Source organism: Solanum dulcamara, chromosome 2, assembly GCF_947179165.1.
Source record: "Solanum dulcamara chromosome 2, daSolDulc1.2, whole genome shotgun sequence".
Lineage (NCBI taxonomy): Eukaryota > Viridiplantae > Streptophyta > Magnoliopsida > Solanales > Solanaceae > Solanum > Solanum dulcamara.
In genome coordinates, this window is record NC_077238.1 from 70,847,549 (window position 1) to 70,875,380 (window position 27,832).

The following is a 27,832-nucleotide window of genomic DNA, read 5'->3' on the forward strand; positions in this document are numbered from 1 at the left end:
ATTTTAATCTAGAACAAAAATATATTATTTTAGCAACATGTTTAGGTATCTTTATTTAATCATATCTATATATTCATTAACAAACTATGTTGAATATTTCTTATGTAAACATGGAAATGTTTGATAAAAGCCTACTATTAAAGAATTTCATATAATTTATTAGGATAGATACACCAAAATCTAAACTATTCAAACGCAGAGTTGTTCAAAACTGAATCGAAACCGATAACTAGAACAATAAAAATGTTGTTTGTTAAAAGGTTTCGGTAACAATTTTACTTTTTTTTTCTTATTGGGTTATTCGTTCTTATCGGTTTAAGGTTTTTTTTAACAGGTTAACCAATAACCCGATAGTAAATTAATAAATTATATTTATACCATTTGGTATATAAAGTCCTTGATTTAGGATTTACTTTCATACTTTTATTTCTAGTTGTCTCAAACTCTCGGTTATTCTATAATGTACCAGTGCTTTCTTCTGAGCAAGATGCAACCTGTCAACTCATGTGCATAGTTCATTTTGTTAGTCACCTTGTTTTGAATTGATTTTCAATAATTTTTTTGTGTCAAATATCAACGGTTAAACCGATAACCCACCGATAACAATTAACTGATAAATCGATAACCGATAAGCCAATATCTTAATGGTTTTATAACGGTTTAGCATATCTATAAATCGATAACCAATAAGTCAAACCGATAAACGTCAAAACTGAACTGAACCAACCGATACACAATAGAAAATCAACATATATATATCTATTTAAGGAAAATGTATATATTTTACAGAACCTAAAAATATTCAAGATAAGCTAGGCAGCAATATGAGTTAATTTAGAATTCTTTCCGCTGTAATTAAGCACTATCTCTTTTTCTAAACTAACTAGTTAAGTGTATGTGCTTTGCATGTGTGTGTCATGTGTGTGTCATGTTAATTAACAATAAATATATATAAAAATAAATAAATTATTGTTTGTACAGTACACAACTTTTAAAAAATAATGTAAATTTTTTAAGATGAAAAATTCACTTAAAGAGAAATATGAAAACTCACCTAACTAATAATTAAGGAGCAAAAACTAAATGTAGTGTACAAATAAGAATGACTAACAACACTAGCCTCTTTATGGAATGTCCAACTCCAAACACTTGAAAACCATCATAAATTAAATGTAATATACAAATAAGAATGACTAACAATACTAACCTCTCTGTAATGGAACGTCCAACTCCAAGCATTTTGGAAACCACCATAAATTTGACAAATTAATTATGAGATTAATTAATCATGTTTTATTTATAAGGCACCAAATGAAGAGGAGTTTGAATTATAACTAAAAACAAAACATATAATTGACAAGAGAGGCATAATTGAAATATTAGAGATCACCTGATTGATAAGATTAAAGGAGTTTATTAATAAATAAAAATTTTGGAATTGGTTATAGGGAACAATACAAAAGCCAACCTAACGGAGGAAGTTGAATACAAATGCAATGCCACAACTCCTGCAAAATTCATAGAAGACGAAAATAAGAAAAGCTTGGAACTGTATCTCTTTTGATAGAAGAGTAGATTCATAACCTAAAGGTAAAAATTTTTCAATGTAAGGTGTATGCGTTTATCCTTACGACACAAACATATTATTTATAAATAATTAGTAACATTAAATTAAATCACATATATCTGATATATATTCAATTGATCTTCAACACAAGTAGTATAGAGATCTACAATTACATGAGAATCTCTTTAATAAATAACATCAATGGCAATGGGGATCTCAACTCTATATTAAGATCAATGTTTATAAATAGCCGCGTCTCTTTTATTATAAATTTAGAGTTTGAGTTGGACTCAAAAAATATCTTTTAAATGAAATTGTAAATCCAAACTAATACAAACTTAAAAGATTCTAATTTGAATCCTATCCTATATTGAAATAAAGAAAAGCAATATGGCTATTTGTGATCGTGTGACAGTGTAAACATACCAAAAATTTAATAGAAAAAATTAGTTAATTTTTAAATTATAATTATTAAGCTAAACCCTAATATACATCTTGTTATCGATAAATATTTTATTACTTCATAATTTAAGAAAATTAAACTTCTTGTTAGAAAATAAAAAAACGTAATTTAAGAGCACCAAAAGAACAAGGACAAAACTAAACTGCCCAAAATTACTCAACGAACTTTTCCATTATTTGGATTTTTTTTTTTTTGGTTTTTTTTTTTGGACGTTTTTTGACTTTTTAATTTTGGATATTTTTTGCTTAATTTTTTTGGAAGTTTTCTTAACATTTTTTTGCCTAAGATTCAATGACATCTCCTCATATAGTTAGGATTTATGTTTATTAATTATAATTATTATAGTTAATATTTAATAGCAATAAAATAAAAATAAAAATTAAAGATGGTCGGTGAAAAGACGATTTTGTCTAAAGCGAAATCTTTTAATGAATGATTATTTATTAATTATTATAGTTAATATTCAATAGCAGTAAAATAAAAATAAAAATAAAAGAAAAATGGTGAAAAAACGATTTTGTTTAAAACGGAATCTTTTAATGAAGGATAAAAAATTCAATCAATATTTTAACGGTGTTCATGCTTTTAATATAGTACTAGTTCAGAGTACGTGTTTTGCACGTGTGTATCGCATTAATTGATAAAAAGTATATATAAGATAAAAGCTTAAGTCATCTGTAGCCCTTTTAACTTGACCGCATTATTCACTTAGACACCTTAACTCGATCTTGTACATATTGAACACCTCTACCCTCTTGAATTTGAACCATTTGAACAGTACTCTGACAATCAGCTAAAAGTATAAAACGTGTGAAATGCACTCGCGGTAACATAATAATTTGACAAATTAAATAATGACACGTGTTATTTGAGTCAAAAAATTATTAAAAAATGTATTGTAGAATAAAAGAAAAAGAATTTTTTTTTTAAGTAAAAGAAATTAAAAAAAAATTGTAACTCCCCACCCCCTCATATCCCCTGCTATCCCGTCAGCAGCCCCACCATCTTCTTCCCCCCATTTTTTCTCCTTTATACACAACAATCAAATACACACATGAAATCCTCCCACAAATAAAAATCAATTTAAAGTCAAAACAATTAAACAATACATTCATAACAATCAAAACATTATAAAAAAATTGAGCAAAGCAAAAAATGAACCAAAAAAGTTCACCCACAAAATTAACAGAAATGTACATCAATTTAACACCAAAGAGGGAAAATTCGAATTCCAAGCCCTGTAAAAATTAACATGACGCAAATGGCGGTAGCAATGGTGACAATGGCGATGATAATGGTGGTGAAAATGTACCTGTACAAATTAACATGGGTTTAAATAACAATGGTAAGAAATTTGATGATAATGGAAATAATAATGGAGAAATTAAAATGGAGATTCGCTCAAAACGGTGGCAAGAAAGGTAGAGGTCAGTCAAATGACGGTGGTGGCTAAAATCAGAACAATTGTGACGTTGCTGACAATCCTGATATAAGTAGTAATGGGTTTGGAAAAAAAAGCAATGATGGAGGTAGGGAAGTGAAGTGTACTGAGATAAAAGAGGAAGAAGAATGGTGTATGACAGCGGCGGCAGCAAATTGGTGGTGTGGTGGAGGAAGTAATGGCAAAGAGGTGAGGAAGAAGAAATATTTTTTTAAAAATAAAAATGGCCTAATTTAATATTCTCACGCCCTAATGAATGTGAATCACAAACAATGTGTCATGTAAGCAGAAAATGTTTAAATGGTTCAAATTCGAGAGGATAGAGTTGCTCAATAGGTACAAGATCGAGTTGAGGTGTCTAAGTGAATAACGCAGACAACTTTAAAGGACCGTGGATGACTTAATAAATAATTTATTACATGTAACTCATATCATTGAGTACACAATTTTGAAAACTTATGTAAATATTACTAACTCATATCATCAAGTTTATAAATGCATCATTTTCCTATATATTCATATCCTTTTTTACAAAATACTAATCAACCTTTTATTGTCTTTTAAAATAAATTTTACATCAAAAAAAATATTTAATATTTTTTGATATTTGTGAGTTTAAAATTAATTTTATTTGACAATAACAGTAGACAAACTAATTGAATATTGTACATCCAATTCTATGTTCTTGTGTTGTTTAATGAGAAAAAAATATCCTAATTACTCATTGAGTTATTAATTCATGTCCATCTTCTATCTCTATATGAATTATTACTAACATATTCGTTGAATCTCGCTACCCCAGTTTCTAACTTTCAAAGTCTTTTACTATATTATTAATGAATATAGAAAGATGGAAAGTTCATGGACAATTTATACATATTAAATTAGGTAAAAGCTTTAATGGGCTTTTAATTACTTGAATATGACTCCTTAAACGGTTAGAATACCACGTAGATTATCAAAAAATATTTGTGCTGGAAACTTTTTTTTTTTCTAAACATTGGATGTAATCCTTCATATGATAGGGCTTTTAACCTTTTTAATGAACCCTCTAGAAGGTTTTGCTTTTTTTTTTAGTAGGAAAGCATATATATATTAAACTGCTGAAAAAGGAGGGGGGCTAATGCCACGCTCAATAGTGTCATTGTTACAATTACGGGCCATTGCGTAGTCATAAAATAAATTATTATAATGTTCAGTTTTTTTCAAAAATATAGTTTATACTAGGGGTGTACATGGACCGGGTTGGTTCGAATTTTTTACAAATCAAATCAAATCATTTGTATCGGGTTATTAAATATATAAACCAAACCAAACCAAACCAATAAAAGTCGGGTTTTTCGATATCAATTTTTCTCGAGTTTTTCGGGTTTTTTCGGGTTTCTCGGTTTTTTTGGGTTTTTTCGGATTTCTCGGGTTTTTCATAGTATCTAATAAAAAGCACAGAGCAGTGCTTCTTAAAAAGAGTTCTAGTACAAAATATTAACATATAAGATGGAGGCACAACACTGTTTGAAGTTTTAACTTTATAATATAACTTTATAAGATGAGCTTTTTTTGTATATTATTTAGATGTGCTTCTCAAGTCCAAATCTAAATGTAAGAAAGAAAACAAAAATTATGAAATTTTTTTTAAAAATATTTATAAATTACATTTTAATAAATATTTTTACGTATAATATAATTTAAAAGTAGTATATCTATAATCGGATCGGTTTGGGTTCGGTTTGACTTTTTTTAGTTAAAACCAAACCAACCCTATAATGGTCGGGTTTTTTTTTTCCAAACACCAAACCAAGTCAAACCAAACCACTAGTCGGGTTTTTTTTCCGGTTTGATTCAGTTTGTCGGTTTGGTGCGGTTTATCGGTTTACCCTGTACAGCCCTAGTTCCTACAATGTCTGTCTAGACATGTATTGAAGCAGATATTGGTGGGACCATCAAAATGCTTGGATTTTTAACAACACTGCGCATAGCTCTCTCCTTGCTCAGACTGTCCGCTATTCTATTCTGTTCCCTGATGAAGTGCGTCACTGATGCTCTCCCCAGAGTCTGTATCAAATACCTGCATTCAAAAAAGAATATTAGTGTATAAGGAGTTATCTTGTATGAGCATGTTAATGACTTCCGTGGAGTCCATATTGATCTTCAGTAGAGTAAGGTAATTGCTTTAGTCAGAGCACAAGTCAAATGCCTTCAATATACAACCTTTTGAATAAAAATTGTATCATTCCTTAAAATATGAAAAGTAATACTATTAAATGAACTATAGTTGTATTACATAGTTCACGTAAGGAAAATATTTCTATTGGTAAAAGCTTAATTGGTTTTACAGTCCTATTTTTTAGAATTTTTTGCATATTTCAAAAACAAAGATTTAATAAGTAAGATTTTAGTAAACATAAAATATTTTAAAATTTAAGGAAAACATAACTGATAATTTATCTATTTGTAGAGTTTTGTTAATGAAAAGAAAAAAATTCAATCAATATTTCTAATGACATTCGTACTTTTAATCTTCTTTTTTTTTTTACTAAAATAATCAAATTATAACAGATTAGATTGGATTTACTTTTATTTATAAAAATCATAGAATGAAACTCCTAAATCTAATGGATTTTCAGGTGCACTAAATATTAGCTTCCCAGTTCGATTTTTTTTCAATTTTATGGTCACTTTTTATATATACAAATACAATTCTATTTTCAATAATAAAGACTCCCACTCGTAAAAGGATTCTAGACACACAGTTTCCAACTTTTTTTGTTACTTACTTTTCCAAATTAAGGAAGGATTTATGAATACACAAAATTTAGTTGATTTAAAATTTTAAATATTAAAAAACTCTCTATAGTATTGATTTATGTGACATTTTTTGATTATCAATATTTAATTTTATTAGCTTTTGAAGTTAAACTGGTTTAGGTTAATTTGATATTTTAAAAAGCAAACAGGTATTGACTTATCTCTCCCATCCCCCCAAGTCCCCATTAATGGCTTAGATGCTGATGCAAATGACACAATGGATGACGACTGCAACAAAAAAAAAGGAAGGATTCAGGTATTGACTTATCTCTCCCACACCCCCAAGTCCCCATTAATGATTTAGATGCTAACACAAATGACACACAGGATGATGACTGCAATACGACAAAAAGGAAGGATTCAGGTATTGACTTATCTCTCCCACACCCCCAAGTCCCGATGATTGGTTTAAATGCTGACACAAATGATACACTTGAGGATGACTGCAATATTACAAAAATGAAGGAGCCAGGTATTGACTTATCTCTCCCACAGCCTCATGGCTCCCCCAATAATTTTAATGTTGTGAATGATGTAGCTATTGTAGTTTATGGAGGTGAGGATGGGGGAATACAGGAGGAACCCACTAACTTGCAGGAAGGGGTTACCAGAGGGAGGGAAAGTACTTTGGTTGACCATAGGAATGACATTAGAGCTCCTGCTACCACAGAGGTAACTACTACAACTGTAACCAGAAAGGAGAGGTACAATGAATACTCACAACAAGAAGAGGACTGCTACACAATGGATAAGGAACCTCCGGATCCGAAAAGGCAAAATGAGAGTCCTCAGGCGTTTAACAACAAGTCTACATTAGCACTTAGTAAGAAGAAAAGGGATGCGTTGAAGAAGAAAATTATTAAAGAAATGCAATCAGGACAACAGAGCTTACATGATGTACTGGTGGTGGAACATGCAGGCATCCATGTGACAGCTTTGCAAATTCAAAAACCGAATACTGGAAAATGTGCCCTTAACAAGGAAATTACTCCACAAGAACTAACAGATGAATACAGAGTCACACATTCTGAGGATGAGGAAGATCCTGACCAATATGATGAGGTTCAAAAAGAAGAGGAGGAAAGGAGGGCTCTTTCTACCAGGGGTCAGCAAGAAAATAGGAAAAAGAAGCAACAAGATAACACAACAAGTTCTGATAATGCTATTTGCAAAAGTGGCATCAAAACAAGGTCCAAATCAAATAAGTCTCAATGATTAATACCCTATGTTGGAATGCAAGGAGTATTGATACTCAGGTTTCACTAGATAGACTTCAAAAACTCAAAGACTATCACAAAATATCTATGATGGCAATTCTTGAACCATTATCAAACCAATCACACCTCAATTCGCATAAAATTCAGCTTAATATGGACAGTGCTATTCATAATTCCAACAACAAAATTTGGCTCTTCTGGAATAAAGATGTAGCATGCTCCATTATAGATCAGGATGAGCAGCAGATTGCCTGTGAGATCAAACATGTTACATGGCATATTACCTATCTCACAACCTTTGTTTATGCTAAATGTAAAGATCATTTGAGAAGAGATCTTTGGGATAAACTACTGCTATATTCCAGTGTAGGCAAACCATGGTGTACAATAGGGGATTTTAATGTAATCACTGGCATTGAAGAGAAGCTGGGGGGCATACCCTACAACATGAACAAAAGTTTTGAATTCATAAGTACTATTGAAGCTTGTGGACTCATAGACTTGGGTTTTCATGGTGCAAAGTATACATGGTGTAACAACAGAGATAATGATGCCAGGATTTGGAAGAGACTAGATAGAGCTATGGTAAATGATAAGTGGTTAGACATGATGCCCATGACTACTATTACTCATTTAGCTTCCATTGGATCAGACCATTGCCCTTTATTCATGGAGTGTGCAGAGAGACAGAACAATGCCCCTAAGTATTTTAAGTTTCTACATTACTGGGTTGATAATGATAGCTTCCTTGATGTAGTGAAAACGTGCTGGGGAAAACCTGCCGCAGGAAATCCTATGAGAAGATTTCAGGAAAAAATGAAAAGAGTGCGAAGCACTCTGAGTAAGTGGTCAAGACAAGAATATGGTGATATTTTTTCTTCCATCACTGATTTTGAGACAAAAGTTAGAGAGGCTGAGGATGCAATAATCAGTGATAACTCCGAAGAAAATAGAACCAAGTTGAACTTGATCAATGCCAAATACATCAGGTATCTAAAGATAGAGCAATCCATCCTCAAACAAAAAACTCAACTCCAATGGTTTAAGGAAGGGGATGCCAACTCCAATTACTTCCATGCTATCATTAGAGGGAGAAGGAGAAGACTGTATATTCACAAAATTGAGGATGATCAGGGTAATAGTATTCAGGGAAATGAGGAAATTGCCAAGGCTGCATGTCATTACTTTGAAAAGATATTTACTACAGACAACAAGAAAATCAATGAAGATTTCCTTAAGTACATACCTAGAAAGGTCAGTGACAATCAAAACCACATGTTGCAAAGGGTACCTACTAAAGAGGAGTTACATAAAGTGATTTTCTCTATGAATGGTACTTCTGCTGCAGGTCCTGATGGGATGAGTGGCAAGTTTTTCCAGGTATGCTGGGACATTATCAGTGAGGACCTTTTGGAGCTGATTCTGTTTTTCTTTAATGACCATGACATCCCAAAATACGTCTCCCATGCATGTCTGGTTCTACTCCCAAAAGTTGAACATCCTAATAGACTATCTGAATTCAGACCTATATCTCTCAGCAATTTTAGTAGCAAAATAATCTCCAAACTCCTTAGTAGCAGACTGGCTCCCATCCTTCCACATCTTATTTCTGATAATCAGTCTGGATTTGTCCAAGGAAGGAGCATATCTGCGAACATTATGCTGGCTCAAGAAATTATGCATAACATAAACAAACCCAAAATTGGAGATAATGTGGTTATTAAACTTGACATGGCCAAGGCTTATGATAGAGTCTCATGGTCCTTTATCTGTCTTGTCATGAGAAAGATGGGATTTGGGGAAACCTTCATAGACATGGTATGGAGAATAATGTCTAACAATTGGTACTCTGTCATCATAAATGGCAGCAGGCATGGTTTTTTCCACTCAACAAGAGGTCTCAAACAGGGAGACCCACTCTCTCCTGCTCTCTTTGTTCTTGGTGCAGAAGTACTGACCAGAATGTTAAACAACCTTCATCAGCACTATCTATACACTGGTTTTCAAATGGAGAAAAGGGGTCCTCAAATTAACCACTTGAGTTTTGCAGATTACATTATTATTTTCACCTCAACTTCCAAGTATTCCCTTCAACTCATCATGAAGACTCTTCAGATGTATGAAGGCATTTCTGGGCAGCTTATTAATAAGGACAAAAGCCAAATCTTAATCCCTACCAATACCCCTGATGATATAATGGATAGAGTAGTGACCATCACTGGTTATAAATGCACTCATGGGCCTATGACATACTTGGGATGTCCATTGTATATAGGAAGACAAAGGGTCATATATTTCACTGGTATAGTTTCAAAAGTGATTGCTAAAATTCAAGGGTGGCAGACAAAGATGCTAAGCTATGGGGGGAGAGCCACTTTGATCAAATCAGTGCTTCAATCACTTCCTATACATCTGTTATCTGCCATAACCCCTACCAGAACCACTTTGAAACAAATAAAATGCCTTATTGCTGACTTCTTCTGGGGTTGGGATAAGGAGAAAAGGAAGTACCATTGGGCCTCTTGGGAAACCCTTAGCTTACCATATGAGGAGGGAGGTATTGGTGTAAAAAACTTGGAAGATATATGTCTGGCAATGCAATACAAACATTGGTGGTTGTTCAGAACTAAGAGATCTTTATGGGGGGATTTCTTGAGAGCTAAATACTGCCAAAGATCTCACCCTGTCACAAAAAAGTGGCACACAGGTCAATCTCTCATGTGGAAGAACATGATGAAGAACAAAGGTGACATAGAACCTCACATTAAGTGGACCTTATGTTCAGGGAACTGCAGTTTCTGGTGGGATGATTGGCTGGGTATTGGCCCTCTAGCCAATCACTATGAATATATTCCAAGATTCAACAACTTCACTGTCTCCATGTTCTTGACAAATGGAAAATGGAATGAAGAGAAAATCAGGCAACGGGCCCCTCAACACATGATACACACAATTCTCAATACTAAAATCATGTACCAACAAAACACACTAGATCAAGCTCAATGGAAGCTGCAATCACATGGAAATTTCACTTGTAAATCAGCTTGGGAAAATGTGAGAAAGAAAAAAAACAAGACATTGATAGATAGGATGACATGGCATACTAACATCCCTTTCAAGGCTTCATTCTTGCTTTGGAGAGCATTGAGACACAAACTGCCAACCAATGATAAACTGATTTCTTTTGGGAGAGAAACTGCAGAGTGCTCATGCTGCTACAGGCCTGGTTTGGACAACATAGAACACATATTTGTCTCTGGAAGCTTTGCTAAACACATCTGGACATATTTCTCCAACTGGGGGGGAATCAGGCAGGACCACAACTCCATTAGAGACATCTTGATGAGATGGTGGACCTACAAACCAAACAATGCTGTACATAAACTCATGTTGCAAGCCCTCCCTATATTTATTTGCTGGAATATCTGGAAGAACAGGTGTGCAAGTAAATATGGAGGAAAGAAATCTAGTACTACTAGGGTGAAGTTCAATATAATCAAAGAAATATACATGCTTATTACCACAGTTTTTCCATATATCCAATGGCCACCAGCTTGGAAAGATCTAATTATTTGGATAGAAAACTGTAAGCATGACATAAAAGTAACCCAGGTTAAATGGCTCAAACCCCCCCTAACATAGTTAAACTTAACACTGATGGGAGTGCCATAGGCAACCCAGGAAAGATAGGAGCAGGAGGCATAGTAAGGGATCATAAGGGTAATTTGATATATGCTTTTGCCTCTCCTTTGGGAGTTGGAACAAATAATCAAACGGAAGTGCAGGCAACCAGTTTTGGCATTAATTGGTGCATTCAACAAGGTTATAATAGAGTAATATTGGAAGTAGATTCGGAACTTGTGATCAAGTGGCTGAATCTGGACATCAAACCACCCTGGAACATTCAAAACTACGTTAATGAACTCCAACAACTGGTCCAACTGCTAGAATACTTCCAATGCAAACATGTTTTTCGGGAAGCAAATTTTCCAGCTGATACATTATCTAAGTACAGCCATACACTTGATAATACACAACACTTTTATAACCTTCAACAACTTCCACAAGAAACCAAGGGCTACATAAAGCTAGACAAGATAGGAATGGCAAGCTTCAGGAGAAGAAGATTAAAAAGGATAAAACAACCTTCTTGAACATGTTTATCTCTAATTTTCCCAACTTGGCTACGATTGGTGTTGCTGCAACTTTCCTTGGACCTACTTGGTACGACATGTCTAAAAAGAGCAAAGATGAAAAGAATTTCCCCAACCCATGCGAGATAGAAGGTTCGTATACTTGTTCTTGAATAGGACTAGTGTAGGCTACTTTCTTGTATTCTCATGGAAGGGGAGAGTCTCCCTCATTTATGCTTTCTTAGTTGATTTGTACCGAGAGGAGTTCTCTCACAGGTTTAATGCTTTCTAGTTATAGTTAGTCTCTTTTTGTATCGGGGATGAGTTAGCCGACCTTAAGAGGTTAGCCGACTTATGAACCACCATAGGATCGGAGGTAAGGTTTATGTCCCCCTCCTTGTATTTTATTTTGATTATTTATGGTAAGGCTTGGGGGTGCTGCTCAACCCCTGACTGTGCACGAGAGGTGGGAGCCTCGTGTAGGGTCTGTTCCCACAAAAAAAAAAAAAAAAAAGGCGGAGAACTAAAAATAATGTCTAGCGCACTATGACCCGTAAACAAATTACAAGCAAAATTTGTATTTAAACAAAGGAAAAATCGAAGAGATAAACCTTTTCGGCTACTTCATTTGGCAGCAACATGCTTGTTTCGTCCAATTTTTCGATCAGAATTTTTCAACTAAAAGTAAAAACATGATAAATTATCAAAAGTGGAGAATCCATTATCACTTGTTGATTATATATAATTGAGATATAATTTTTTAAAATTATATATTGATATAGATTTAAAATAAACACAAAAATAATGATGATAACGAAAGGAAGAATATGATTTGAATCAAAATCAAAATAGAAAGACAAGTAGACCTAGAAAAATCTATGTTTCTTCTAAAAGTTTGAGTCAAAATATTACTTAAATAGAATTGTAGAAATTCAATTTTATATAAGATCAAATTCTAATTGATTTAGAAGTGTTAAATATTTTGATTTCTTATCTAGATCAAATAAGAACTTTAATTAGTTTCAACGTCCTAAATAATGTACCTGGCTTCTTTTATAAAAGCGTTCAACTCCTTTAATTGAAATTATTTAGAGTTTAATTGTATTTATTTTTTACATAAATAACATTAATTGGTAACCCTAAAACAGCTTTGTGAAAAAAAAAAAGAAGAAAGAAATTCGTAGCCTATACAAGAAAAGTCATCTTCAGCTTTTCGGTGTTGCAAATTTATCACTTTCCTTTTATTCTTCAAGGTCATATTCCGCAATTTTCCATAACCAAATTTTAGGTGATTTTAAAATTCTTAATATTAAGAGAATATTTAAATGATAATTATTTTTAAAATATGGTAAAAAGACGATTTTATTTAAAGTGTAAATTTTTAATGAAGGACAAAAAGTTCAATCAACATTATTAAGATCTTCATACTTTTTGATATAGTATAGATATAGATAGATATATAAATCATTAAGATTATAAAAACTGTCTACCCTTTTAACTAAAGAACATTACTTTACTTGTTTCTTCATATCAATGTAACATTGATCTCCTATCCTGCGGTGCAAGTAAAACTTAAATAATACTACATAGATTGATGACAGAAACTCTATTCGCATGTGGAAGTTTTATTCTCCTGTATTTTCTCGTTGATTCTTCTTTCTGTATTTTCTCGTTGATTCTTTTCTCTGTATTTTCTCCTTGATTCGAGGGCATAGTCTTGTATTTTTTGAACTAGGATAATATGGACCCCATTCAAATTTATTTGATCTCTATTGATCTTTGTGAATATTCAATGAATTTACAGAATATTCGAGACACATCTTTAAGAGTGTATAGTGTCCTTTATATAGGCATAAACTAAGATTTAGAGTAGAATAACCTCCCAGAATTCTAACTGAAATCAAACATGTCTTATGGAGACCCACGAAATTTCAATATCTAGAGCTGCCACTTGGCTTCTTTTAGTGCTTGTGCCCTTGCTTTTATATATAAAAAAGATAGTCACAGTTATTTTTTTGTTGTTGTTGCTAAAACTACAATTATTTTGGAAGGTGAGAGTATAATTTCATTTCTTTAAGAATACATTTTTTTTCTTCTTTTGTACCTTTGCCGCTCATTGTGGAAAGCTTAGCCATGAAATTGTGGAGAGAGACAGTTGGAGAAAGTCTCGCATCATTCTGCCCCTACTCTTCTTCTTTTCCTCCAATTATTAGAATACGAGCAATCTAACCCGTAAGGATTTTCGTTTCCTCTTTAGGTTTGGTTTTCTGCTAATAGGGATATCTGCAAGAACTCTTACGAGAATGAGCACTTCAACGTCAACATCATCGCCATTTAATCGTAGCAGGACGCGATTAGGAAAATACGAATTAGGCAAGACCTTAGGTGAAGGCAGTTTTGCTAAGGTCAAGTATGCCAAAAATGTACAGACTGGTGAAAATGTAGCCATCAAAATCATCAACCGTGATCGCGTCCTACGCCAGAACATTATGGAACAGGTACCTCCCCTGCCATGCTCTGTCCTTTCTGTATTCGTACTCGCGCAATGCGTGGACATTAATAAAGGAATTATAATAATTGGATATTGTTACATGACTTATTTGAAGAGCAAATGTTATTCATTACCCTCTTCTTTTTGTATCTATCAAGTCCAAACTGTAATTGAATGGTTCTTTAATCTCCCATGTTTTGATTCAACCTGCATGACTAGATTCAAAATATAAAAAAGTAAATAAATTAAGAACTTTTTGATGGAGATTCGGATGAACACCTTTCGGTACCCTAACTCCACCCTTAATTATGTTAAGTAATTTTCCTCGTTTGGATTGAATTAAGTTTAACTTTGTGTTTGGTAAGGAAAATGTTTTCCACGGAAAATGATTTCCTAGAAAAATAAGTGAGTTTCTTGCTTATTTTTTAGTGTTTGATAAGTATGCAATAAAATATTATCCCAAAAACATTTATATGTATCTAGCAAAATATTGTGGAGACAAGATGGGATTGAGCGTGGGGGTTTGAGGGTGGGTGGGGGCTGGGGATTAGGGGTAAGGAGGAGACAATAAACATGAAATGCTACTTATGGAACTTATTTTTTCTACTTTAATTAGGAAGTCATTTTCTTAAAAAAATTGTTTTCCAAATATTTAACCAATCAAACATAGGAAAATTGGATCCTCCATACCAAACACACTTAGACGCAACACTTCTCAAATATTGTCTTAGCAATCATGCTTCAAAATTTTGAGAGGGAGGATAGGGGCGGATGTAGACAATTCCATATGGATTAGGCAAAATCCAATAGCTTTGACTCAAACCTTGTATAAGTGTTAAGAAATTAAATAAAAATATACAAAGAATTAAATTCAGAATTTAGTTACTGGCACTTGAGATCGTTGTCCTGGAATCGAGAAGTCAATGTGTCAACCATTCATTATCCCTTGTCTCTTCAAGAATATTTTAGAGAATTAATTATCCCAGTGTATACACTATTTATGATGTATACTTTAACTAGTTAACATAAATAACTGTAAAAATGTATATGTCATGTTGCTTTTGTTCTCGAATAAAGCAAAATGAAAGATGCCAGATGAATGCTTGTTATAAATTTCTTTTGATTTAGAAAGGGAAAGCGATTATGTTATCCAAGATGTACTTTGTTGACAGATTAAAAGAGAAATATCAACGATGAAGTTGATCAGACATCCAAATGTCGTAAGAATCTTTGAGGTATGTCGTAGTTCTTCTGCCCTGGTTTCTTCCTCGTCACTTATAAACATACAATTTTTCTGTGAATCTCTCGTTCCCATGACAAGTTATGGTGTATCTGCTACTGTCAGTACCTCTTATCATTGAACAAGCATACACATGATTTGGTTTTATCTTTTCCAAGTTTTGAAGTTACACACACTTAAATTACTCATCTTCTCTCGCCATATCTTCTCGAGTGCTTCATATCTTTGTAACAACAACAACAATGTACACAGTGTAATTCCTACAAGTGGGGTTTGGGAGGTTAGAGTGTACACAAACCTCGCTCCATACCTCGTAGAGGGTAGAGTGCTTCATATCTTTGTAATTCTCTTTAATCTAACTTTGGCTACCTACTAGGTTATGGCTAGCAAGACGAAGATCTATATTGTCCTCGAGTATGTTCATGGAGGAGAGCTCTTTGATGAAATTGTAAGTTTTCTCTTTTCTTTCTTTATGCATTTGTACAATAGTGTTTTCTTGGAACTATTTGCTAAATATAGATTACATGTTCATTTGTACTCTTTCGTTTCTGTTATAACATTTTTTTCTTGCGTAAAAGATCTAGTATTGCAATGAGCACTTCCTTATGATCAATTAGATATATTACAGGCTAGACATGGCAGACTCAAAGAAGATGAAGCTAGAAGATACTTTCAACAGCTTATTAATGCAGTTGATTACTGCCACAGTAGAGGCGTTTACCATAGAGACTTGAAGGTTTCTCACCCTAGATCTCATTTTTTAGATACTGAAGTTTTTTTCCTTCATGATTTGACTAGTATTAACATTGAGTAATGCGACTTGTAACCATTTGTAGCCTGAGAATCTATTGCTGGATTCATTTGGTACTCTGAAAGTTTCAGACTTCGGATTGAGTGCACTTTCCAAGCAAGTTCGAGTAAGTATAATGTTACGATTGAAAAGTTAGGAGTATATAAAGACCTATTCACTCTGTCCTAAAGTAGATACTGCCCGCACCTGTTTCAAATTCGCATAAAATCTTACTGAATCCTGTCCGCGGTTCCTCATCATCCCTCACTTCAATCACATTCACAATTCCCTCACTGGTATTGTTGATGGAATACTCTAAATGTTATTCAGGACGATGGACTTCTTCATACTGCTTGTGGCACACCAAACTATGTTGCCCCTGAGGTAACAACAACCTTAAGCGTAGTTTTCAACAGCTACACACTAGTAACTTATTAGTTACTCCTCTGTTTCAATTTGTTTGTTTTACTTTTATTTTTAGTCCGTTTAAAAAAAAATGTCTCTTTCTTTTTTTGGCAACTCTTTAATTCTAACTTTCCATGACATGTTTAAGACTGCAAGATTAAATGACATTTTGGTACATGCTACATATCTTTAGTTTAAAACCACGACTCAAAAGTCTTATTTATTTCTTATACTTCACGTCAAGTCAAAACCCGACAAACAAATTGAAATAGAGGAAGTAATTATTTCTTACTGTGTCCAGCCTTTAATTAACAAGAAGTGTTTGACCAGGTGTTAACTGACAAAGGCTATGATGGTACAACAACTGATGTCTGGTCCTGTGGAGTCATTCTCTTTGTTCTAATGGCTGGATACTTGCCTTTCGATGAACCAAACCTAAATGCTCTATACCGAAAAGTAAGTTCTGAAAGTTTCTTATTATCAGAGATGTTTCTGGAATTCTTTGTTCGTTTATGTTTAGAATTCTATTTTGATAATTTTGCTTGTAAATTGTTGTCAGATACTGAAGGCTAGTTTTTCACCTCCACCATGGTTGTCCTCCAGTTCAAAGAATCTGATCAAGCGTATTCTAGACCCTAATCCACTCACGGCAAGTCCCTTTATCTTTGCTTTATTTACTTTCTAGATTGAGCAGTCCTGGAATGAGCTATTTCTAGACATGATACATAAACAAACATTCAAATTTGGCTTCAGCTGACAAAGTAAACACTTCAACTTTGAGTATGCACATTTAGACACCTCAACTCATCTCTATTGTGTTAATTGAACACTCCAACTTACAAAATGAACATCTCGACACCTCTAAAATTCATGTGTCACACCAGCGTGGATGTTCACAAGACATAGTGGGGACGCGTTGGAGTGTTTAGTTTTCAGTACAGATCAAATTGAGGTATCTAGATGTGTAATCTCAAAGTTGAAATGTTACTTCTCAGTTGAGGTCAAGTTTGAGTGTCTGTTTATGTATTGCACCATTTTTAATTAATACAACTTGGATTGTCCTATGTAATAGCTATGTAGTTCATATTTTTTATGGAATACTTTCATCAATCAAGTGCCTTCCTTTAAATAGGATAGCAGCATGCTCAGAAATGGTGCAATATCTCTTGATTTAAACAAACTGGCTTCATCTTCCTTTCCGAAAAAGTTGTATGATTAGTTGTACTAATACTACTGTGATTTATTGTTAATACATATGTTAAAATTGACAAGATTCTAGATAGTCTTAATGTAGTAACTTGGTAGGTGAAAGTTAGGTGGAAATTTGGTAAGCTTGATAGCTGAAAGTTTGGTAAACTTTGACATTTTGACAAAATGTGATGTCATGGATGACATCAAGAGCAAGAATTTATTTCTATAAATAGATAGCTTTTGATTCATTTGAAACACACCTCAAAAACATTTCTCTCTTGTCTTCTTATATTCTAAGACATTTGCAAAATACATTATAAGAGTAGAGAATTGATAGAGCAATTCTCTTAGTTGTATTTGGAATCTCTCACCCTTGTATGTTAATATAAAGACAGTTGTTCTCTGGTGGACGTAGGATCATTCTGATCCGAACCACGTTAAATATTGTTGTTCTTCTTTATTCTTTATATTTTCACATTTTCGCTAACAATTAGTATCAGAGCCAAGGTTCTGACTAAGTATGCTCTGTGGTTGAAGCACAGTCTGAACTTCCACATCAAAAAAGAATTACTTTGATTTTCTGTATTTCCAAATACTTTGTTGTAGAAGAGGAAAAACAAGTAAAAGTGAGTTCCATGAAGTTTGAAATTGATAGATTTAGTGGGCGCAACAACTTCAATATCTGAAAAATTTAGACGATGGCGTTACTGCGGAGGAAAGGTTCAATCCACGCTATTGACGGAAAGTACCCCGATAACATATCAGTTTTCGACAAGGCAAAGATTGAAGGAGATGCATTGAGTGTAGTCCAACTATCCCTTGCACCTAACGTGCTCTGTGAAGTGAGTATAAGCACCGAAGAGACATCCAAATAGTTATGGGATAGGCTGGAAGGGATTTACCAAGACTAGTTGGTTACAACAAGGATGTTGTTACAACGACATCTTCATACATTTAAGATGGAGTCAGGTAATTTGTTGCAAGACCATCTAGATGCATTTAATAAACTTGTGATGGACTTATAGATTGCCGAAATTAAGAAGGATGAGAAGACGCTTGCATGTCCTTTGCTATTTTCATTGACTTCAAAATATTGTGATATTGAGAATTCAATAATGTATAGCAAGGTGCCTATCACTCTTGAGAAAGTGCGGCAAGCACTTAGCTCTTGTGATGTGTGGAGGCATTTTGAAGGAGACAAATGATGAAGCTAGTGGGCTCTTTGTAAGAGGTCGTACTAGCCAACAGGGAAGGATAAAATCAAAGCATAGATCAAAATTTCATGTGAATAAGAAGAATGCGGAGTGTTAGGGCTGTCGCAAGAAGGGACACTTTGAACAAGATTGTCCTATGTCAAAGTTCAAAGAAAAGGTGAGTGCATCCATTGTTGAGCAGGTACATAATTCCGATGATGAATATGTACTAACAACATCATGCAATAGTGAAGTCCATGACAACAAATGGGTGTTAGACTTTGGTTGTACTCTGCATATGACATTCCGAAGAGATTGGTTCAGCAGCTATGAGAAAAGTGGAGGAACTATAGTAATGGGCAATAATGCAACTTGCAAAATAGTTGGCATTGGTTCAATTGGAGTTCGCTGCCATGATGCAATCGTGAGGACTATTACAGAAGTCTTTCATGTTCCTGATCTGAAGAAGAATTTGATATCCCTAGGTACTCTAGTTAATCAAGGCTACAAGTACATGAGTGAGGGAGGTACAATGAAGGTGACTAAAGGTTCTTTAGTCATGCTGAAGGCCAAGCTGGAGGATTACCTCTACACACTAGCAGGAAGCATCATTATTGGCTCTGCTAATGCATCTACAGTGCAATAGTTATCTGATAATGACAAAGCAAGATTATGGCATATGAGACTGACAATATGAGCGCATGAGGACTGGAGATATTGAGCAAACCCAACCTTTTGAATAGTGAAAAGATCAGTACACTTGAATTTTGTGAGCATTGCATCCTAGGGAAGAAGAAAAAGATCAGTTTCAGCACTAGCAAGCATAAGATGCGAGGAGTGCTAGACTACATCCATTCATATTTATGGGGTCCCTCTCAGCTTCCATCAAAGGGAGGAAAGAGGTATCTTCTCACATTCATTGACGATTTTTCACGAAAGGTTTGGATGTGTTTCTTGAAGGAAAAAAGTAATGCTTTTAAAGCATTTAAAGAATGGAAGATTTTGGTTGAGAATCAAATAGAGAGAAAAATCAAGTATCTCCGCATAGATAATGACTTGGAGTTTTGTAGTGAAGAGTTCAATAATTTCTTCAAGGTTCATGGGATCGCAAGACATAAGACGGTCAGGCACACATCACAACATAATGGAGTTGTCGAGAGAATAAACAAAACTCTTCTTGAGAAGGCTCGTTGTATGCTCTTACAAGCTAAAATGTCCAAAGTGTTTTGGGCTGAAGCATTTCACACTGCTTCTCATATTATCAATCGATCTCCAGCATCAGCGATTGACTTTAAGACTCTGAATGAGGTATGGTCAGGTGAACCCTCTAACTATTCCTACCTGCGAATATTTAGGTGTTCGTCTTATTATCATGTTAATGAAGAGAAGCTTGAACCAGGGCTAAAAAGGCTATATTTGTAGGGTATGTAGATGGAGTAAAAGGGTACAAACTTTGGTTTTATCTTTACTCAAATTTGTAGTCAGTAGAGATATTACCTTTGATGAATCCTCTATACTTGATCTTCGTAAAGTTTCTGTGGAGTTATCAAGAAATAGAACAACGAGCAGATGGAGCTACCGGTGGAGTATACCAAGGAAAAGTATCAAGAGACTCAAGTTGATGAGTCAAAAAATGCAGATCTTGAAGAACATGTTGTCAATGAACCATACACAATTGCGAAGAGAAGGGACAAAAGATAGATACGAAAATCATAACGTCTTATAGAGCAAGCAAATCTGATTGCATACGCGTTCATAGTTGAAGAAAAAGAGATTAAAGACCTCGAAACCTCTTTATGTATTGAAGTAACTTCTTGCAAAGATGTTGCACAATGGCAGTTAGCCAGCCATGATGGAAGAGATGTAGTCTCTTCACAAAAATGAGACATGGATCTTAGTTGAAAGGCCAAAGGGGAAGAAGACAGTTGGATGCAAATGGATCTACAGAAAGAAAGAAGGTATTCTAGAAGTGGAAGATGCTAGGTTCAAGGCGAGATTGGTTGCAAAGATTTCAGTCAAAAGGAGGGAATTGACTATAATGAGATCTTCTCTCCAGTCGTGAAACATAGCTCAATTCGCGTGCTACTAGTATTGGTTGCACAATTTGATTTAGAGCTTCAACAGCTTGATGTCAAAACTACTTTCTTACATAGTGATCTAGAAGAGACAATTTATATGGAACAACTTGAAGGTTTCCTAGATGAGGGAAAAGAAGATCTTATATGCCAACAGAAGAAGTCTTTATATGGTTTGAACCAATTACCTAGACAGTGTTATAAAAGGTTTGATGCATTCATGACTACACATGGATTCTCTCGAGGAGTGCATTTGATAGCTGTGTGTATCACAAGAAAATGTCTAGTAACTCAATGATTTATTTACTGTTGTATGTTGATGATATGCTTATTGCTGCTAACAACATCACAGAGATAAATATTTTGAAGAAACTGTTGAGCAAGAAATTTGAGATGATGGATTTGGGAGCTGCAAAGAAAATTCTTGGAATGGAGATTTCAAGAGAAGATGATGTTGTACATCTTTCTCAGAAGAGGTACACCGAAAAGGTTTTTGAGAGATTCAATATGCAGATGAGCAAGCCTGTAAGTATATCGTTAGCTTTTCATTTTAAGCTTTCAGAGTTACAAACGCCTCAGTCTAGGGATGAGGTGGAGCATATGTCAAAAGTTCCTTATGCTAGTGCAGTTGGTAGCATTATGTATGCTATGGTGGGCACACATCTAGATATTGCTCAATCTGTAAGTGTGATAAATAGGTACATGGTCATCCAGGAAAAAGGCATTGGGAAGCTGTCAAGTGGATATTGAGATATCTCAAATGAGCTTCTGATGTTGGCCCAACCTTTCGAAAAAGTGAAGGTATTTCAGTTCTCGGTTATGTGGATTCTGACTATGTAGGGGATCTTGATAGAAGAAGGTCCACAACTGGATACATCTTTACTCTCGTTGGCAGTGCCATTAGTTGGGAATTGACTTTACAATCGATTGTCGCTTTGTCAACAACAGAGGCAGAATATATGGCAGCAACAGAGGTAGTGAAAGAAGCTATCTGGTTGAAAGGTTTGGTGGCAGAATTGAGTTCGGTTCAACTAGAATCAACTCTAAGATGTGATAGTCAAAGTGTGTCACAACCCAAGCCTAGGGCCTACATGTGACATGACGAATGAGGAACCCTAAAGTACCTCAAACAAGCCTCTTAACATTCTTTTAGCCTTTCATAGGTAATGACAATAAATAAACATGTAGAAATCATAATAGTAAATCTTCAACTTACATATGTCCAACAATACCTCTAACTTTTAGATTTAATGAGGATAAGACAAGTCCTTAACTCACCCTCAATCATAATAGAAAGAAATGTCATAGTAAGTGTCTAAAGATCTCAATATATCATAACCTAGAAAGATAAATGAGTATTGTTCCCGAAACATGGGAACTCACCAAAAATAGTCTTCAAACAAAATTTCAACTAGCCACTTGGAAGAGAATGAGGAGGAGCACCGGTCCCTAAATGGTAATATCATGTAGGCAAAAGAATATGCGTTAGTACTTTGAATATACTAAGTATGTAAGCATGCATGAACATTGAGAAAACATTAAAATATTTATGTAATATGAAACATAATGCAATGCATGCATAATCAATCATATAGATATCCTTTAAAATATTCATTTTGTGGGAAAATGACCATAACCTACATTTAAGACCATGCGAACTATTATATGGAATCCAACATAAACCCCTACGTTGGTCGAGGAGACTACTTGCCGGGTAGAATCCGCCAACTTCATTCATTTTTTTTAACTTTAACTTTAAGGGCTTTCATGGATCCATTAGCCTAAGCCTACAAGGGCTACTATGTTGGCACATAGTTAATGAGACAAGGGGTTGCTACTAGGATTCCCTTACCGAATCCTACCTCAATGCCCCATTCGGTGCTAAGTCAATCCCACAAAATAGTTTAATACTTCAAAATAGTCATAGTATATAGTTTGAGAATCAAAACATCACATTCGGTGGAATAGCTCATTAAAAGCTTTAGTAATTCAAATATGAAAGAATTGTCCTTATAGCCTAAAGAATCCATCATTCATAGCATTTCATCATTCTTTTATTTTATAAGACCCCCTTTTGATCATAGCCATTGCTTTCATAAATATTTATTTGAAATCAAAGCTTTCAAGTCAAATTTCATTGAAAATATAGTAAAACTAGGTGGGCTTAAATCACTTCAACTTTCAAACATGTATGTAAATGAAATTATCCATAAATAATTTGAAATTCATTAATTAAGAATCATGCTTTAAACAATCCACAATGGATTTCAAGAACCTTTAAAGAGCTATATAGGGAAAAATACTTGAAAACCATCAATTCATACATATAAAATCATTTTGCATCAAAATAGACCAATAATCATTAGTTTAACCATGATTCATCTATTAAGTAGAAATAAGAATTACCCATAAGATTTTTTTTTTGAAATCAAGAGATTTAGTTGAAAGAGCTTTAGACTCCGTGGGTGGAAGAACCCATGGATAAACAGCCACATACCTTAGACTAAAGCTTAAAGAAAATAAATATAATTTATCATATAATCAAAATAATTTAGGCATGAGAGTGAAAGTAATACTTTCATTGAAGCCTTACATACCTGAAATCTGAAACATTACTCATAATCGAAGGACTTAATAAATACTCTTGAATCCTTGCATTTTCTCCTCGCTGAAGCATTTTGTGTACTACCCAGAGTATATGAATCATCAGAATAATATTTCTATACTACTAAAAACTAAAACTATATTTTGAGAATTAGTAAGGGAGTGTATAGAGAGAAGAGTTGCTTGAGAAAGTTTGATGAACAAAATGATGAAATAAGATGAGTATTTATAGGTGTGAAGGAGGGACCTAACAATAATTAAAATAATTATAAAGAAAAATCTGAAAATTTAATGGAAGATTGTGATGTCATGGGTGATGTTAAATAGAGGACTATTGATGTCATGGGTGATGTCAAATGGATCTAGATCTTTTCATGGTTGGTGAGATGAACATTTTTTAACGGAATACCCTTTTTCGGAGCTGCGTTTGAAAAAGATAACTTTCTCATTAGAGTTTGGTGTCTTAATATGAATTGTTGCTCTAGAAATCTAATTTCATGTCGTTCAAGATTCAACTGATTTGTAGTATTCTACAGTGAGATATGATTTTTCTTCTATAAACACTCCATTTTGCCACAACACGATGTCTTGCAATAATTAATTTATTTGACCTACTTAACCTCCGAAACATAAAATATGGTCTTCACAAAAGTTGTAGGTAATGATGTAGGGTTATTTAGAAATTTGAATCACCTAATTTGGACCATCCTTTTAAAAGTTATGCCAAAATACAGAAGTAATATCATTTTCATCGAGAATTGGAACATCATATACAACATTTTTAGGGGGTGTTACAAGTGCTATTCATTTGATTAAAAATCAAAGATTTCATGAGCGCACCAAACATATTGATGTCAAATTCCATTTTATTCGAGATGTAGTTAAAGAGGAAGCTATCAAGGTCGAGAAGGTTATCACAGACGATAACGCTGCAGACGACCAAGATTGTCCCGCTTGCCAAGTTTGCACACTGCAAGGACTTGGCGGGAGTATACATCAACTGATGCAAACTCTAGGAGAACAACTGCTAGGTGGAGCTAGTGTGTTCAACAAAGGTTTAATTCTTCTTGTTTCTTACAACGAGATTGCCCAGTAAGCTTAGAAGTTTTGATCGAAGTTGTTCATATGCATGCTCGGAATGCAAACCATGGTGGAGATTGAAAGAGTTGAGATTGAAGACATAATCAAAAGTTGCTGAAAGAAAGTTGAAAATGGAGAATCTTGCCAAGGTGGAGATTTGTTAAAATTGAAAAGATTCTAGATAGTCTTAATGTAACAACTTGTAGGTGAAAGTTTGGTAAACTTGATAGGTGAAAGTTTGGTAAACTTTGATATCTTGACAAAATGTGATGTCATGGATGACATTAAGAGCAAGAATTTATTCCTATAAATAGGTAGCTTTTGATTCATTTGAAACACACCTCAAAAACATTTCTCTCTCGTCTTCTCATATTCTAAGGCATTTGCAAAATACATTAGAAGAGTGGAGAATTGATAGAGCAATTCTCTTAGTTGTATTTGGAATCTGTCACCTTTCTTTGTTAATATAAAAACAGTTGTTCTTTGGTGAATGTAGGATCATTCTGATTCGAACCACGTTAAATATTGTTATTCTTCCTTGTTCTTTATATTTTCACGTTTCCGCTAACAAAATATAACGTCGTTATCGCTGTTTAGGTGATGCCAAACACTATTATTTTAATCAACACAAATACTGATATTAATACTCAAATCCGAATTAGTGTTTGTTGTTTCGTTTCCTGATGAGCGATTTCTAATCTTTTGTTTCAGAGGATCACTATTCCAGAGATCCTTGAAGATGAATGGTTCAAGAAAGATTACAAGCCTCCTCCTTTTGAGCAAGATGATGATGTCAGTCTTGACGACATTGATGCCATTTTCAATGGCTCGGACGTAAGTCACATTTTCTCTTCACACATAGTAAACTGTTCAAAAGCTCAAAGCAAGTTCTTCCCAATTACCGCCACTGCCTATACATCGCGTCCCAAAGATTTGTCAATAAGTTGAGACATGAAATCTTACATTAGTAAAAGACATTAAACAGTTCCTTGAGAAATTTAGCTTAATGTAATTATCGATGATATAAATGGAGCTTAATAAGATCAACTAAGTTTATAAGCAGTCTTGAGAACCAAACATCCTGTGTGAAATGATATGCATATTTAATTTTTTGCAGGATCATCTCATTACAGAAAGAAAGGAAAAACCTGCTTCTGTCAATGCGTTCGAGCTCATTTCAAGGTCAAAAAGTTTCAACCTAGAAAATTTGTTCGAAAAGCAGGTGAGTACTTTCATATTAACTAGACACTTGTTAAGACCCTGATAGACGTGTCTTCGGTATATGATCTTTCAAATTCCATTAGATCTAAAAATAGTTAAGACTCAGTAAGCAGCACAGCGCTAGGATGTCTTGTTGTTCGATCTTGGAGTACGATACTTTGAGTTTTCAGTAGATAGCTTGTAGCATCAACATTAATTGATTTCATAATTGTAGTAATACATAATTGATATAATCTGACTTGACAACATATAGAATGTGTCGACAAAGTGTTTCCTCTGCTAATGCAGTTTCTGATGTAGGCCCTTGTCAAGAGAGAAACACAATTTACTTCCCGGTCGCCTGCTAATGAGATTATCTCCAAAATTGAGGAAACTGCAAGACCACTGGGATTCAGTGTCCAGAAGAAAAATTACAAGGTAACACATTGTACCTTATGACAGTAGATGTCTGAATTTGACTGATATTATTGACTCTAGTGTAAATTTTACTGTTTTGCGAAGCATTTGACCGTCTTAAAACAATTTCGTATCCTTGACTATTCCAGATGAAGTTACAAGGCGACAAGACCGGAAGGAAAGGCCACCTTGCTGTAGCAACAGAGGTGATTACTTTGTTCTTTCTAATAGAAAATCTTAATTATTTGCTTCCAAATATTAAATGGCTTATGTTGATTCTCCCACATCAATTGGTGATGGTGCACTTGGACTTGATATATGGTGTTGAGCAATGCTCAGCTCTTGAGCTCGACATTCTTTTATCAGGACTTCATGTTCCATGTTATGGAAATATCATCCTTCTCATATATGTTAAATAGATTGTTGTGTACTTGTTACTCCAGGTATTTGAAGTAGCACCTTCATTGCATTTGGTTGAGCTCCGGAAAACTGGTGGTGACACATTAGAGTTTCACAAGGCACGTTAAGTTCTAGTTTAACTCCTCGGTTAATCGTGACATATATTATGTACTCTGAATTCTCCTCTAATAATTGGACCTTAAAAAATGCAGTTTTACAAGAACTTCTCTTCAGGATTAAAAGATATCGTCTGGACAACTGAACAAACAACCGAACAAAGCTCTGAAGAGAAAAGGTCTCTCTTGTGCATTGTTTCTTTCGTAAACATTACTTACATGTTTGTAGTTTCTTTTTCTAGCAAATGTGTTTTGTGGCGTCTTTACAATCAATGGTGCTTGTTCAGGTCTTAACAAGTGGTGGTTATTCCAACCCTGTAGAGTCGAACGAGAGTTCACACAAGCAGAGATACTTTGTAGATTTATCGATAATCCATGTTTTTCTATCTGATTTTGAGCCATATACGCAGTACAATAGCGAGATCAGTTGACACAAAGGGGGGCAAATGTTTGTACAGTTTCAATACACAGGAACCCCTAAGATCATATTTACAAGATCTCAAACGTCTGGAGTTTCCTTTTGTATATTATATGGATGATCTGATCATCAACGATCATTCTATTATCCTTTCCCAAATTGTGTGTATATGTCAATTTATTACAGAATTTTTTTCTTCATATATCCCAAGATGTTCCTAAGATTGTGTAAACAAAATGAGGATTGACATCTTTCAGGATTGTTTGTATAAAAGTTCTCTTTTCCCATTGCAATCCCTTTTCATACTCCCTTGTGCCATTTTATGTGATGATATTACTATTCGAGGAGTCAAATGATTTCTTTTTGACTATTATTTTCTCATTTTTTTTTAGATCTTTTAAATCATTAGCTATGTTGACTTGTTGTATTTTTCGTATAGTTTTCAACTACGTCAAAAAATAATAATTGGAAGAAACAATACACAAATTGTTGGGTTTGTTTTCTTTACAGATTGAGCTTTAAAGATAAGGTGTGAATTGAAAAGAGTGGGTGTAATGTGAATTGAAAAGCGTGAGGAAAATTTTTGT

The 27,832-nt window shown here is 34.1% G+C and overlaps 1 protein-coding gene across 1 annotated transcript; it reads left to right on the top strand.

The window, feature by feature from the left end:
* Positions 1-13,661: 13,661 nt before the first annotated feature.
* On the top strand, positions 13,662-27,529 carry LOC129876634 (CBL-interacting serine/threonine-protein kinase 9). The gene is made up of 15 exons (XM_055952121.1): positions 13,662-14,124; positions 15,290-15,352; positions 15,734-15,805; positions 15,986-16,093; positions 16,194-16,274; positions 16,478-16,531; positions 16,883-17,008; positions 17,112-17,201; positions 25,407-25,529; positions 25,813-25,917; positions 26,217-26,333; positions 26,462-26,518; positions 26,756-26,830; positions 26,924-27,006; positions 27,115-27,529. Exons 1-15 carry the CDS (start codon positions 13,930-13,932, stop codon positions 27,119-27,121), a joined length of 1,356 nt encoding a protein of 451 aa, XP_055808096.1. The 5' UTR covers positions 13,662-13,929; the 3' UTR covers positions 27,122-27,529.
* The last annotated feature ends 303 nt before the right edge of the window (positions 27,530-27,832 follow it).